Source organism: Phyllobates terribilis, unplaced genomic scaffold (genome assembly GCF_046119375.1).
Source record: "Phyllobates terribilis strain yellow unplaced genomic scaffold, ASM4611937v1 Scaffold_11__3_contigs__length_659146591, whole genome shotgun sequence".
Taxonomy (NCBI): domain Eukaryota; kingdom Metazoa; phylum Chordata; class Amphibia; order Anura; family Dendrobatidae; genus Phyllobates; species Phyllobates terribilis.
The window spans coordinates 149,184,180-149,199,325 of NW_027362771.1; the positions used below are offsets into that span (position 1 = coordinate 149,184,180).

At 42.0% G+C, this 15,146-nt stretch overlaps 1 protein-coding gene across 7 annotated transcripts in view; it reads right to left on the reverse strand.

Annotated features, from left to right (window-relative positions):
• The window catches only part of EEA1 (early endosome antigen 1), a 126,761-nt gene that overhangs the window by 45,845 nt on the left and 65,770 nt on the right, over positions 1 to 15,146 (reverse strand). For all 7 annotated transcript variants that reach the window (XM_073651658.1, XM_073651655.1, XM_073651656.1 and 4 more), the window contains 2 exons: positions 12,331 to 12,447; positions 59 to 397 (listed from right to left, as the gene is read on the reverse strand). In XM_073651658.1, the coding sequence (XP_073507759.1) occupies positions 59 to 397; positions 12,331 to 12,447 (456 nt within the window). The remainder of the gene's footprint in view (positions 1 to 58; positions 398 to 12,330; positions 12,448 to 15,146) is intronic.

The window sequence follows — 15,146 nt, forward strand, 5'->3', positions numbered from 1 at the left end:
ATCAGAAGTAAATAAACCCTGTTTTTTAGAGGTAGACAGAATGTGTGCAATATGTCACCTGGTTAATCTCACTCTGCTGTTGTAGACCATGTTGCTCCTTCTCTTCCCGCTGTTGCTGAAGCTGTTTAAACTCAGCCTTGAGATTCTGGTGCTTAATCTCCACCTCGGATAGCTCTTCTTTCAGTTTCTGATTGGCTTCTCCTTTCTCAGCCACTTCTGTTTTGAGTGTCTGCAGCAGAGCTTCACTAGCAGACAGCCGTACCTGGAGCTGTTGGCACTCTACATCTCTATGATTGAGATTAACTTGCAGGTTCTTCCTCGACATAATCTCTTCATTTTGTTTCTCTTCCAACTGGGTGAATTCAAGTTCCTTCTTTAAAAGTTTCTCCACTAAGGTCTACAATATTTAAAAACACAAGGACAAATTAGTAATGTTGATTAAACCATAATATCCAGATCATTCAGTTCTAGCAGTTTTGAAGCTAAGAGCTTGATTAAAGATTACTCAAACTTTTTTTCTTATTTAATTATTGTTGATGAGTGTTTGTAAAGTTATCAATCTTTGTAATCTACCTTATTCTGATTCCTTCTCTCTGAAACATCATGCTGAATGTGCTATTTTAGCAGCATAGTTCATGCTCTTTTGGAGTCTGCTTTGAACTGTTGCTCTAGTAAGAAATTGTATGTAAACACCATTTACAAACAAACAATCTCACTGTCTGAGTATGGGGGAGGGGATCAGAGAAGCTCAGACAGAGTGTGTTTGTAAATAGTGGTGTAGCATGGGTTCTTGCTAGAGCAGTAGTTCAAAGCAGTGTCTAAAAAGCATGAACTAGGCAGCTAATGAAGCACTTTCAACATGGTGTATCAAAGAGAAGGAAGCAAGAAAGGTAATCGACCTCATTAGAAAGATTCAGATTTTTGCCAAAGTCAAGCAATAATTCATTAAAAAAGTTTAGTTACTCTAACTATTCGAGCATCTATTCAAGATTCTTTACATATACAGTACTATGCAAAAGTTTTAGGCAGGTGTGGAAAAAAATGCAAAGTAATAATGTTTTTAAAAATAGCAGTGCTAACAGATTATTTTTTATTAATTAACAAAATGCAAAGTGAATATCGGAAAAGAAATCTAACTTTTGACTTTAAGCGGTTCCAAACATCTTTGAGAACTATGCACAGATCTTCTATGGATGCCTGCATGTACAAATCCTTCTGTCTCTTCATGTAATCCCAGAAAGACTCAATGTTGATATCAGGGCTCTGTAAGGGCCATATGACATCCGGGACTGATTGTTCTTTTTTAAGCCGAAGATAGCTTAGCAACATTGGCTGTATGTTTTGGGTCGTTGTCCTGCTACACAATCAATTTAAAGCCAATCAGATGCCTTCCTGATGGTATTACATGACGGCTATTTACCAGCATTGAGGACAAGAAAGGGGCAGCATTTAGGGCCAAAGATACAGTGGCAAGCCAAAGAAACTTAGCCAAATCAAGCTATTTCCTTTTGAAATTAGATGTCCAGTAGCGTCATCAGTTCAGAAATGGTAGTAACCAGTGGGACCCAGCAACAGCCATCAGCTGTTCAAAAAAGGTCTGGCCAGAAGTGGTCTTCATGGAACAATTGCGACCAAAAACCATACCTTTTATGGAAACAAGGCCAAATGCTTCAGCTATGCACAAAAACAAAAACTGGGGTGCAGAAAAATGGCAGCAGATGCTACTAGTCTATTTGCAGAAGACCTTGAGAGTGGTTGAATTATGAGTATCTGCTGGAACAGAGACGTATGGTGGAGGTTTCTTGCAATTTTGGGTCTCCAAATCTCCAACTCCATTTGTGGAAATGGACAAGATTAATGATGTTCTCAATGCTGAGAAATACAGGCAGATACTTAAGCGTCATGAAAAACCATTAGGGAGTTATCAGACTGGCTCCAAATTTTTCAGGACAACCACTCAAGCATACATCCAATGTTATTAAGAACAATTTTCAATATGTAGAAAAACAAAAAGCTTTACAAATAGAGACAGAAGAATTTGTACATGGTTTCATCCACAGATCATATGTGGTTAGTTCTACAATATGTTTGGAACAAAATCCCTGCTGAGTTCCTTTAAAAACTGTGTGCAAGTGTACTTGATAGTTTGCTGCTATTTTGAAAGGTGGCCACACCAAATATTGATTTAATTTAGATTTCTCTCTGGTTCACACCTTGCAATTTGTGAGATGATAAAAATAACACTTTTATTTAAAAAAAACAACAACATTTTTCTCACTTGTCTCATTGGGGGACACAGAAACCATGGAATAGTCTGCTGCCACCTGGAGGCTGACAGTATTAATACATCTAATTGAAAATTGGCCCCTCCCCTGCAGACTATTCCTTGCCTGCTAGCATCAGGCTTTTAAGTTTTTTGTAGTGTCAGTTTTTTGTCTGTCAGACCTGTCTTAGGTTAGGCGTTAACAATTTTTCTTTTTTATGTTTCAGATGAATATCCCAGAGTAACAGAGTAATTGTGCACTTTGTTTCACCCACGTAGCGATGGAGAGTACAGGCTGTAATTGTTCAGTCCATATCCTCTCGCGTCTGTGTGGCCGGACCAACGGACGTTGACACAGTCGGTAGTTAGATATTGGGGGGGCAGAGGTCTGTAAGCTAACTATCTCTTGCCCGCACCCCTACATAGCGCACGTGTGAATGAAGCAAAAGATAAGAAGTTATGGATCTTCAGGACAGGTAAGAGAGCCCTTTTCCCCCATCCTCCCTCCCATTCCTTCTCAGGGTGGTAGCTTCTGGAGAGTTCATGGCTCCGGAGAAAAAAGGGAGTTGTGAGGGCACCTTTCCCTGCCATCCAGGGTACATGCAGCTTCTTGGGAGAGGTCCTGTATGGTGGTGATGTGTGCTTGTCACATTAGGTGTTTAATCTCATGGCCCAAGTATGCTCAACTAGGTGCAGCATGCACCTGTATATAAAACTTGAGTGTAACCTTGCAGTATTCACACACTAGATCACTTTTTATAATCAACTAGTTCACTGATCACACACCCCAAGCCAGTCATGGTCGCCTGCGGGCCTCACCTGCTGGTCAAATCAGCAGGTTCAGTGTGCAGACACCACTAATCAGTGGGCCAGGATATGTTCACCCTCTGACCAATTAGAGTTGGCCACACCCCCTCCTCCAGCGGGACCACACCCTTCCTGCTGCTTGGCCACACCCTTCCGCTTCCTGTGGTTTGGGCTCCATTTTCCCTGGGTATTCAACCAGGATGGGTCTTCTACCATTGCTCCTCGGCTTGCTCCAGTACGACTCAATGTACCGGCTGGCCTAGGCGCACTTGGTCACAATCCTGTTGGGCATCACCGTGATCTCTGACCTTAACGACCCTCGGACTAGGTAGGCTGTTTATGTTGGGGGATCCTACACTCGCAGTGTCCCAGCGGTTCCCCCTCTCTTCTATCACCATCTAGTTACCTAGTATGCTTGCATGTGTTGCAGGGTTGGGTTTCCCTTGGGCCAGGCAGTAGCATATAGCACTGCTGGTACCTCCCTTGTCCTCTGCCAATTGCTGCCCAGGGGATCCTCGGAACCCGAGTATGAGGATGTGTCCCTCTTCCTGCATGAGTCCCCAGCTCCTCTGTACCCTAGACCTTGGGTGCGGTTCTGGAACTAGCATCCAGGGCCTTTACCAAACTTAGTACTATGGCCAAAACCCAGTCTCTGCTCACTGCTTCACCTCATATCGTTGCCCGCAGTTATATGAAGTCATTGTTCAAGACCAAGCAAGCAGTTGGTAAGTCAGGCGATTAACACTAGCGGTGTCCTGGCAGCTCAGTCATGCCTATCGAGGCCGAACCTGGGAGGGATTGTGTTCGCTAGACTGCCCTGGTGGTGATTACGCACAGGTTCTCAGTCAGTCTGTGGGGATTTACACTTTTGCCACCGTCTGAACCTTTGTTGTCACTTGCAGACAACTCCTAGGTGGGCTGTAGCCTTGTCAAAATGGGTTGTGGGGGGTGAGCCAATGTTGCCAGTGTGATATATTCCTGGTTAGCAGTCGTGAGGAAATAGTTTCCTCCCGGTCTTTGGTACACTGTACACGTCAGATAGTCAGGCCTACCAACTGACGCTGTAGAGCTATTTGAAGCTTGCAGAGAACCCTGCAATCTATTCTGTCTACCAGCCGGAGTAGGACAAACCCACCAGCTGAGACCTTACAGCCAGGTGAATCCCAAAGAGGGCCCTGCAACAAAAAGGTTAGTCAGACCACCTTCCAGAGTGAGTCAAGACCCTCCAGCTGAAGCCTTACAGTTGGGCGAATGCCACTGAGAATCCTGTAACTCAAAGGTTATTTGGACCACCATCTAGAGTGAGTCAAACCTTCCAGATGAGACCTCACAGCCGTTTCCACAGATAATCCTGTAACCCAGACATTAGGTGGACCACCTCCCACAAGAGGTAAGGTGGCGCATCGCAGGAGTGATCCTGTTAGCACTCTACCTCCTTCCTGGGTAAGTCAGGCCCGGGGATGGGGGGGGATTATTATTATTATACAATAATCTTGAACAAAATGAGTCAGCGACTGGTACAGGAGGAGAGAGGACCATGCCAGCGAGGGCTCACAATCTACAAGGGATCTACAATCTACAATTCTCTCTATAGAGCGCACCGCATGTTTAGCAGTCTACAGGCGCTATAACCACCGCCCTCAGTGGCTCTGAACCCCCAGCAAGGACTTCTTTGGAGAATGTCAGGAGGGCGATTCGAACACCACGAATGGTATCTTATTGTGCTCTGGCTACTTTCCACAGTTGTTCAGATCAACCAATAGATTGCACTCAGAAGAATGTATTGTTCAGGCGAGTCAGACAGTATCCTGCTAATGCTCCCGTTTGTCTACAGCGGTACGGATGGTGAGTGCAGCTATGATGTGCTATCCCTTAGGGGTAGATTTGGGTAGTTCCAGTTTGGGCCTCTCAGATTGCTCATGTCTGCCCTTTCCCAGTGGGGGCAATTTTCTGGCAGAGCCCCTCAGCAGGACGTGACCACTCAAGAGAACCTGACTGTACTGGTGAGTCTGACCTTTTAACCAGTGTCTTCTCATTTTTAGGTCATATCACACAAACTAGCTATACGGCATGGAAACAGACCAGGCAAGGCTCCTTCTCTTACCTTAACTGGTTCAACTAAGTGAGATCCTATGACCACGGGGCATTTATTAGCAGCACGGGCACAGTCTACTAACACACTCCCCTTGAAAAAGCTATAAGTGGGCGAAACGCGCGTCGGGGTGAATGGTGGTGGCCCGCAAGAGTTCACGCTGACATGTGTAAGTGCAATTGCAAAGTTGGTGCGTGGTTTTGATTGCAGGACTTGGTTGCGGGGGTAGCATTGAGCTATATACATATTATTCTAATTACTGGCGTACCCTGAGAACCTGATCCGTATATTGATGCACTGTTATACTTTGATTCTTAATCTGATATATTGCCAGAGGCTAGAAGATATATTAATGTCTCTGACTAGGCTTTATAGAAAAGATTGGAATAAGAATACCTTACACAGCACTGGGCTCACTGCCATGTTTTGCCTGTTAATCCCTCTTTGTTATATATCTCTGTGCAGTTATTCTGTATTGCTGCATTTTACTGCATTTTTTGTCTACATTGTTTAATAAAGATTATTAGCTTTTTATTGAAATTGTCGGTGGCATTTTTTGTATGCTTTGGCATCCAAATATAGGTTTATAATTTGTGTAATCTACTGTATTATATCTTGAGATATTATTTATGGGGAGATTAAACCATGCTATATCTCCAGCCAATATGAAATATATATGTTTTTTTGAATATTAGTTTAAGCGAGATCCCTTGCAGGGTCGATCACAATAGCAGACCAGCCAGTACACTGATCTCTTTCCTAGATGAGTCAAACCACTGAACTCAGACTCATTAGTTCATAGTAACATTTAACCAGCCCTAAGTGGACCCTGACCACTTCCCAGGACAGATGCCTCTTCAGATAGGAGTCCGGCTAACAACCCTTAGTTTTTCAGATTACACAAGCATTGTTCTGACCATTTTTTTTTCAGCAGGCCAGCATTACAAGCAAGGACTTTTTGTACTGTTGATCAGGAAGGCAATCCAGTTGGCACCATAACCACTATCCAGGGCGAGTCACCATCTAGTAGATACTATTTGGTAGATGAGCTTGCACACATGGGTACTTTGGCCTCGTGCTAGGTGAGTCAGTCCAGCTAATTCATACCCCTTGGTATTTCAGGTGAACATGTCTCTGATCTCATCCTAAGTGGGTCAGACCTATCGACGAAGACCTTTCGATTTGTCGATGTAGTAGAGTTTTTGTGCACTTCTTCAACTTCGAGCCAGTGTTTTTGTCTCAGGAAAAGACCTCTGAGCTTAGTGCATCCCTCAAGCAATCCAGGTAGCCTTATCCATGCTTTTCCGCTGAAGAAAGAGGGCTCGATTCCAGCCTTTAGTAGGAACATTCTCGCCAATTCTAGAGACAAGGGTTACGGACTTACCCAGCAGATCTTTTTTTACTTGGGCAGCAGGTTTCTTACACTCATTTAGGCGTCTTCAGCTGATATGAGACATCAATCCTGGTGCACCTGGTCAACAGTCTCCCGAGTAGGGCAATACGTTTTTATTTGCACTGGGTGAATATTGAGACCTCTCTTTTGAGGCTGTTCGTTCAGTACTTGATTTTATCCTTTATGCTGTCTCTACCTTATCCTAGTCCTGTTCACCTACAGTCCTAGATGCCTGGGTTGGAGAGTACTTGCAGTGCTTCCATCCTTTCACCTCCTATGGGAGCCCTGGCCAAATCTCATTTTGGTGTTAATGCAGGCTGTTCAGACTATAGATTTGATTCGTTGCCTGGATCCCCAGGAAATGTGGAGATTTTACACCTCAGAGGGTCTCCCAAGTAGCCTACCGCCTAACATTAGAGCTTCTCCCGTAGGTGATGGGTCAGGGCAGATGTCTGGGCTCTTCCACATTCCAGAGGAATCTGGGTCTTTTTTTTAGTAGGTCAGAATTCTCTTTTAACAGCCTGGTCTGAATATGAACGCTCGCTTAGGACTTTGCAAATAATCCAAGAATCCAAGGCACTGTTTAGTATCCTTCAAAAAAGTTTTATTGGCACCAGTGTATACAGAAAAAAACGAACATGCGACGTTTTGGCCACACATGGCCGTTTTCAAGCAAAAAACAAGGTGTACAAGAATGTGTTTTTGGCATGAAAAAGGCCACGTTTTTTGCTGTGTATACTGGTGCCAATAAAACTTTTTTGAAATTACTACTCAGTGCCTTGAATTCTTGGATTATTCACAGTTTTTACAACCGCGTGGAGGGTTGTACCAAGTCTGCACGGGACACATCTTTTAAAGGACTCTGCAGTTTGAGCCCACTAGCAACTATATATCACCATATCAGTGGTCATAGCAATGGATACCAAAGGTTCTGCAATGCTCTGCAGAAGAGGAAAGAGACATAGAAATATAGTATAGTTTTTCTGATTTGCTAATTGGATGTACAATGGCATGTAAAAGTTTGGGCACCCCTGGTCAAAATTACTGTTATTGTGAACAGTTAAGCAAGTTGAAGATGAAATGATCTCTAAAAGGGCTAAAGTTAAAGGTGACACACTTCCTTTGTATTTTAGGCAAAAAAATAAATAAATTTTATATATATATATATATATATATATATATATATATACATATATATATATATATATACATACATATATATATATACACATACATATATATATATACACATATATATATATATATATATATATATATATATATATATATATATATATATATATATATATATATATACAAAAAAGTTAATGGACCGATGCAAAAGTTTGGGCACCCTTAGAGATTTTTGTGCTCAGGTAACTTTGAACAAGGTTTCTGACCTTAATTAGCCTGTTAGGGTTATGGCTTGTTCACTATCATCATTGATGAAGGCCTGGTGATGCAAATTTCCCAGCTTTATAAAAACCCAGCTTTTTCTAACCTTGTGCCAAAAAACAGCAGCCATGGGTTCTTTTAAGCATCTGCCTAGCACTCTGAAAATGAAAATGGTGAAGGCCCATAAAGCAGCAGAAGCTATAAGAAGACAGCAAAGTGTTTTCAAGTTGCCCTTTCCTCAGTTCGAAATATAATTAAGAAATGGCTGTTAACAGGAACAGTGGAGGTCAAGATAAGGTCTGTAAGACCAAGAAAAATTTCAGTGAGAGCTGCTTGTAGGATTACTAGACAGGCAAATTAGAACCCCCGCTTGACTGCAAAAGACCTTCAGAAAGATTCAGCAGACTCTGGAGTTGTGGTACACTGTTCTACTGTTCAGAGACAACTACAAAAATATGGCCCTCGTGGAAGAGTCATGAGAAGAAAACCTCTCCTGTGTCCTCACCATAAAATTCAGCATCAGAAGTATGCAAAAGAACATCTAATCAAGCCTGATGCAATTTCGAAACAAGTCCTGTGGACCGATGATGAGGTTAAAATAGAACTCTTTGGCCACAATGATCAAAAGGTAGGTGTGGAGAAAAAAGGGCACAGAATTTCAGGAAAAGAACATCTCGCCAACCATTAAGCATGGGGGTTGATCAATCATGCTTGGGGGTTTTGTTGCAGCCAATGGCACTTCCAACCAATTGAAGAGAGGATGGCTTCTACAAATAGATAATGAATAGGGATGAGCGAGCCCGATACACGGGCATTCTTTACATGTTTTGCGGCAGTGTATCAGCCATGATACATGCAGCTATCTGAGCATTTGACTCAAGCACGTCGGCTTCTCTATCCGAACCCGAGCACGCTCTGTAACTCCATATCAGAGCATGCTCGCTCATCCTGAATAATGACCCTAAACACACCTCAAAATCCACAATAGACAACCTCGAAAGGTGCAAGCTGAAGGTTTTATAATGCCCCCCACAGTCCCCTGATCTGATCATCATTGAAAATCTGTGGCTAGACCGCAAGATAGCAGGGCATGCAAGACGACCCAGGAATCTCACAGAACTGGAAGAATGTTCCAAGGAAGAATGGATGAAAATCCCTCAAACAAGAATTTAAAGACTCTTGGCTGGCTACAAAAAGCTTTTACAAGCTGTGATACTTTCAAAAGGGGGTGCTGCTAGACACTAACCATGCAGGGTGCCCAAACTTTTGCATCTGCTTTTCATTTTTGTATTTTTTAAAATGTAAAAAATTACAATATAGATTTTTTTGCCTAAAATACAAAGGAAATGTGTCATCTTTAACTTTAGGCTGTTTAGAGATCATTTCATCTTCAACTTGCTTAACTGTTTACAATAACAGCAATTTTAACCAGGGGTGCCAAAACTTTTACATGCCACTATTTGCTATTATTATTACTATTACTAATACTATTATCTACTACTATATAATAATTACTATTACTACTACTACATCTACTACATATTGGGATAGGATCTTGGAGATGGGAATACACCTTTAAGGGTCACTTTTCTGCTATTTAATTTAGCATGTGTTTCATTGGTGAAAATCTATGGGCATCTTTCGTATGGCAATATCCTTTTTTAATATTTGCATGCCTATATTGAGCTAGGACAGATTCCCAAGAGTCAGATTCCAACCTTGGCTTTCCTAGTCCAGCAAAATTTAACTTGAAGGCCATGGGTCAAGACTACCTTGTCCAGGTAGGGCGAACGTGTGGCCACCTTGTTAGTCCCCAGGATCCAGGAGATGTTTAGTGGAGCCTGTCGCCCTTCGGTCCTCCCTTTTTGCTGATCAGAGAGAACTCTCTATTTCGGCTTTCTAGTGATCTCCTTCTCTGGGACAGTAGTCTGGCGTTCGGGTCGGCTCTCTCCTTTCGCCTTAATGGGATTCTCCGCCTTTTCACCCAAGGCTTATTGGGCAGGTACCAGTGCTCCTCTATTCAGGGTTAGGGAACACTCTACGTGGACTGTAAGAGTTTCCAGGGCTGTTCTTCTCCAGACCTCAGTTCTGCAATTATGTAAAGTAGCATATTGGTGCATTTCTTTTCAAGGTTTTACAGAGTCCACCCCTTTGCTTCTGCAGAAGCCAGTCTTGGCAGGAAGATACAGCAGTCAGTAGTGGCTCAGTTGGCTGCTTGAGCAGGAGTGGAAAACGTCTGTGCTAACAGTATAATATTTGTTTTTTCATTCCCCCTTCAAGGGACAGTTTTGGGACGTCCCATGGTTTCTGGGTTCACCAATGAGACAAATGAGAAAAGTAGATTTTTGGAACTTAGTTTCTCGTAATGTTCATTGGGGGACACAGCACCCACCCTTGGCTACCCGGTCGGGCGTGGATTTACTTTGTTTTTCTCTCAAGATAGAATTTGATTATTTTCCTTTTAAAGTTGTAATTCTTTTTTGGGCTTCTCCTACTGCTTTCTCACTAAACAGAAGAGCCTGATGCTAGCAGGGAAGATATAGTCTGCTGGGGGGAGCCAATTTTCAACTAGATGTATTAATAGTGTCAGCCTTCAGCTGGCCGCAGACTATCCCATGGTTTCTGTGTCCCCCAATGAAGACTACGAGAAACAGATTTTATGGTGAAAACCAAAAATCCACTTTTACTTTGCAGCATTTTTTTCTACACATGCCTAAAACTTTTGCACAGTACTGTATTTACATTGATAAAATCAAATGAGTTGTTCTGCCATTGGTAGTGCTGCTCCCTTCCTCTCTTGAACCATGATGCCTGCACCTCTTTCCTGAGCGAGCCCAACTCCGACTGTTAGTTTCTTTCTTAATGTAAGTCTATGAGAGCCTTTTTCTGCGTCTCGTAGACTTACATTGACAAAGTGACTTTTGGCCCACACAGAAAAGCTGTTGTGAGCAGGCTAATCACAACTATTGTCACATGAGCCAGGGCAGAACCGAAGCTACACTGGAAACAGCAGAAGACAGGAACCAGTAACTACTTTAATGCATTACTGATCGTAAACAAATGGTGAAATAAACATATAAATGCTGGAATGGGACTTGCTAAATTGTTCCTTTATGTCCTAGGATTCAAGCTATGATTGCATTGATGAAGTCTAATTGTCTGACGGCAGCATACCACCTCATGTAATCAGGGACATGCTGGAACTGTAGGGAATGAATGCTAACAATTGTTGGTCAATCAGAGTACCAAAGATTGCTTCATGTAAATGGAGATGAAAGACATGCCATTGACTTTGCTATATTGACAAATCGGCACTCTGCCCATGTAAAGGGACTCTAAGGCCATGTGCCCACGCAGCGTTTTTGTAGCGTTTTTACGGCCGCAAAAACGCTTGTAAAAGAGTCTGCCATGCAAAATAATGTGAATTCGGATGTGCTGTGCACATGATGCGCTAATTAGCGCGCCGAATTGCGTTGCAAAATGCAGCATGACCATTTCGCGGCCATTGAAACGCAGCAAACCCGCAGGTATATGTGGATTTGCAGCGTTTCAATTAAATTCAATGGCCGCGAATTTGCAGCATAATCGCGGTGCGTGTGGTACCCGGGATGAAGAGGAGACTACAACTCCTCTTCATCCCGGCTACCACACGGTGAAAAAAAGAAATAAAGTTAAATAAAAAAAAAAAACCTGTGTATTCACCTCTCCGGCGGCCCCCGGTCTGCTCCCGGCGGCGTCCTCTCTCCTCAGTGTCCCACGGTGTACTTGCAGGACCTGCAGTGACGTCATTTAGTCAGCTGATGGGTGACACGACCGCTGACGTCAGCGGTCAGGTGATGGCCGCGTGACCATCAGCTGACTAAATGACGTCACCGCAGGTCCAACCAGTACACCGCGGGAGGCCGAAGAGATAGGACGCCGACGGGAGCAGATCAGGGGCCGCCGGAGAGGTGAATATACAGTTTTTTTTTTATTTTTAACTTTTTAATTCTTTTTATTTTTTTTACTATAGATGCAGCATTTAAAGCATCTAAGTTGGTCACACAATATAAATCCATCCCGGTTGCATGGTCAAGAACTTTTCCAAGTGATGCTAAAATCACTTGGAAAAGTGCTTGAAAAAACGCATCGAAAACGCTTCTCTCTGGCAGAAAAACGCATGTAAATCAGCATGCGTTTTTTCCTGCCAGAGAGGCAAAAACGCTCTGCATCAAATCTGCTACGTGGGCACATAGCCTAACACTACAATTTGTCAAAATAACAAAAATTAAAAAGGATTAAAATGTCAAAGCAGAGAGGTCAGAGTCCCCTCACATAATAATAGCATGCCTTGGATTTTTTCAGAGCTTCCATATAAGTGTTGGAGGGCATGACACATACCTCATTTTTCTGTGACTGCTCAGTCAAGGAACTTTTGAGTTGCTGTAGTTCTTGAACATACACAGCAACTTCCTGAGGTCCTTTTTCAAGCTCAGTTTTTAATTGGTTAATAGTGGCCTAAAGAAACAATAAGACTACATTTAAGGGATAATGCTATTAAGATCAAGCAATGATATATATCTGTCAGGTCTCATATCACTCTGAGAACAGGCATTTCATTCATTATTTTTGAAAAGATAAACACTCTGATCGCTGCTTGAACACAAGACCCTGAGAGTCCTACTTCTCAATACACCCCAAATAGAGTGAGTAACAGCACTTGTGCTTTCGGAGCATTTTAGGCATCCAATATGGATTTGATGATAATTGCTTATATTACTAAGGGATATTTAGACAGAATGATATCATACCCATAAATCCCAGCATTGATTCTTAGTATTATTACACTAGAAATCTCCCTTCATGGGCAGATCTAAATCAAAAAGATGATACCCCTGTCTCAAAAAAAAACAGGATGGGGAATTCACCACATGAACACTTATATAAATATAAAAGGTATAATTTTATTAGAATATTCAAATTAACAACCATTAAAAACACACAGTGCCTCAAATGTGAGGGACTGTGTGTTTTAATGGTTTTTAATTTGAATATTCTAATAAAATTATACCTTTTATATTTATATAAGTGTTCATGTGGTGAATTCCCCATCCTGGTTTGTTTTTTTTTGAGACAGGGGTATCATCTTTTTGATTTAGATTGCTCTTTCATGACACCTCTATTGTTATGTAGACCTTTTTTGACTGTTCTTAATGGACAGATGTAGATGTGTATGCGATGCATTAGTAATACAGACAGAAATGTTAGTGATCTGCAGATTTTGGGTTCTCTTCTCTCTAGTAAAGGTTCATCCTGGCGTGATAAAGGTGCTTCTCACTAAATTAAAATATTATCAAAAAGTTACTTTATTTCAGTTCTCCAATACAAAAAGTGAAACTCTTATTATATAGAGTCATTACAAACAGAGTGATCTATTTCAAGTGTTTATTTCTCTTACTGTTGATGATTATGGCTTACAGCCAATGAAAACACAACAGTATTTATCTCAGTAAATTAGAATAACAAAAAACAGCTGCAAAGGCTTCCTAAAGGGTTTAAAAAAGGTCCCTTGGTCTGTTTCAGTAGGCTCCATAATCATGGGGAAGACTGCTGATTTGACAGATGTCCAGAAGGCAGTCATTGACACACTCCACTAGGAGGGAAAGCCACAAAAGGTCATTGCTAATGAAGCTGGCTGTTCAGAGCATATTAATAGAAAGATGAGGGGAAGGAAAAAGTGTGGTAGGAAAAGGTGCACAAGCCACCGGGATAACCACAGCCTGGACTGTTGCTCAGAGGTCCAAGGTGTTGTTTTCAGATGAAAGTAAATTTTGCATTTCATTTGAAAATCAAGGTCCCAGAGTCTGGAGGAAGAGTGGAGAGGCGCACAATCGAAGCTGCTTGAGGTCTAGTGTGAAGTCTCCACAATCAGTGATGGTTTGGGGAGCCATGTCATCTGCTGGTGTAGGTCCACTGTGTTTTATTAAGACCAAAGTCAGCGCAGCCGTCTAGCAGGACATTTTAGAGCACTTCATGCTTCTCTCTGCCGACAAGCTTTTTGGAGATGGGAATTTCATTCTCCAGCAGGACTTGGCACCTGTCCACACTGCCAAAAGTACCAATACCTGGTTTAAAAACAACAGTATCACTGTGCTTGATTGGCCAGCAAACTCGCCTGACCTTAACCCCATAGAGGATCTACGGGGTATTGTCAAGAGGAAGATGAGAGACACCAGACCCAACAATGGAGACGAGCTGAAGGCTGCTATCAAAGCAACCTGGGCTTCCATATCACCTCAGCAGTGCCACAGGCTGATCGCCTCCATGCCACACCGCATTGATGCAGTAATTGATGCAAAAGGAGCCCCGACCAAGTATTGAGTGCATTTAGTGAATATACATTTCAGTAGGCCAACATTTCGGATTTTTAAAACATTTTTCAAGCAGTTATAAAATATTCTAATTTACTGAGGTAATGACTTTTGTGTTTTCATTGGCTGTAAGCCATAGTTATCAACATTAACAGAAATAAACACTTGAAATAGATCACTCTGTTTATAATGACTCTATATAATATATGAGTTTCAATTTTTGTATTGAAGAACGAAAATAAATTAACTTTTTGATGACATTCTAATTTAGTGAAAAGCACCTGTAAGTGCTGAGCTAGTCAGATGTCTCCTCACTGAAAACCCTATCCCCTTATCCAGTCTCACACAATGGCTGAGGCACTAAGATGGTAAAGTGATCACGGCACACTGACACAAAGTTAGAAAAGCTACTGAAGATCTCCTTCATCGTTGCTCAGATTTGTGTTCTAATAACTGTATACTGAGGCGGCATGTGAACATTCACTGAGAGGTAGAGAAAGGTAAGTAAGAGATCACTATTGCTTAACAGAATCTAACAAAAATTCATACATTTATACGTACTTCTGATTTCTAAAAGTTGAAACAAGACGTATGCTATAAAGTGTAACAGTCATTTGGTTGGAATATTGAAATATTACCCATGTTATTCTGCCACTTTTTAAGCTTCCCCCAGCTGTCTGATCGTCTGGTAGAACTACTCTGAAGAGCAGGAGATGTGTATTGTTCTGACTTTGCTCATGACTTTCTTACCCCTAGTTAAGGCTATGTGCCCACGTTGCATTTATGAAGCAGAAAATTTCTGCTGCATAAATGCAAGTCCTCTCCCGGAAAAACGCATGCGGAATT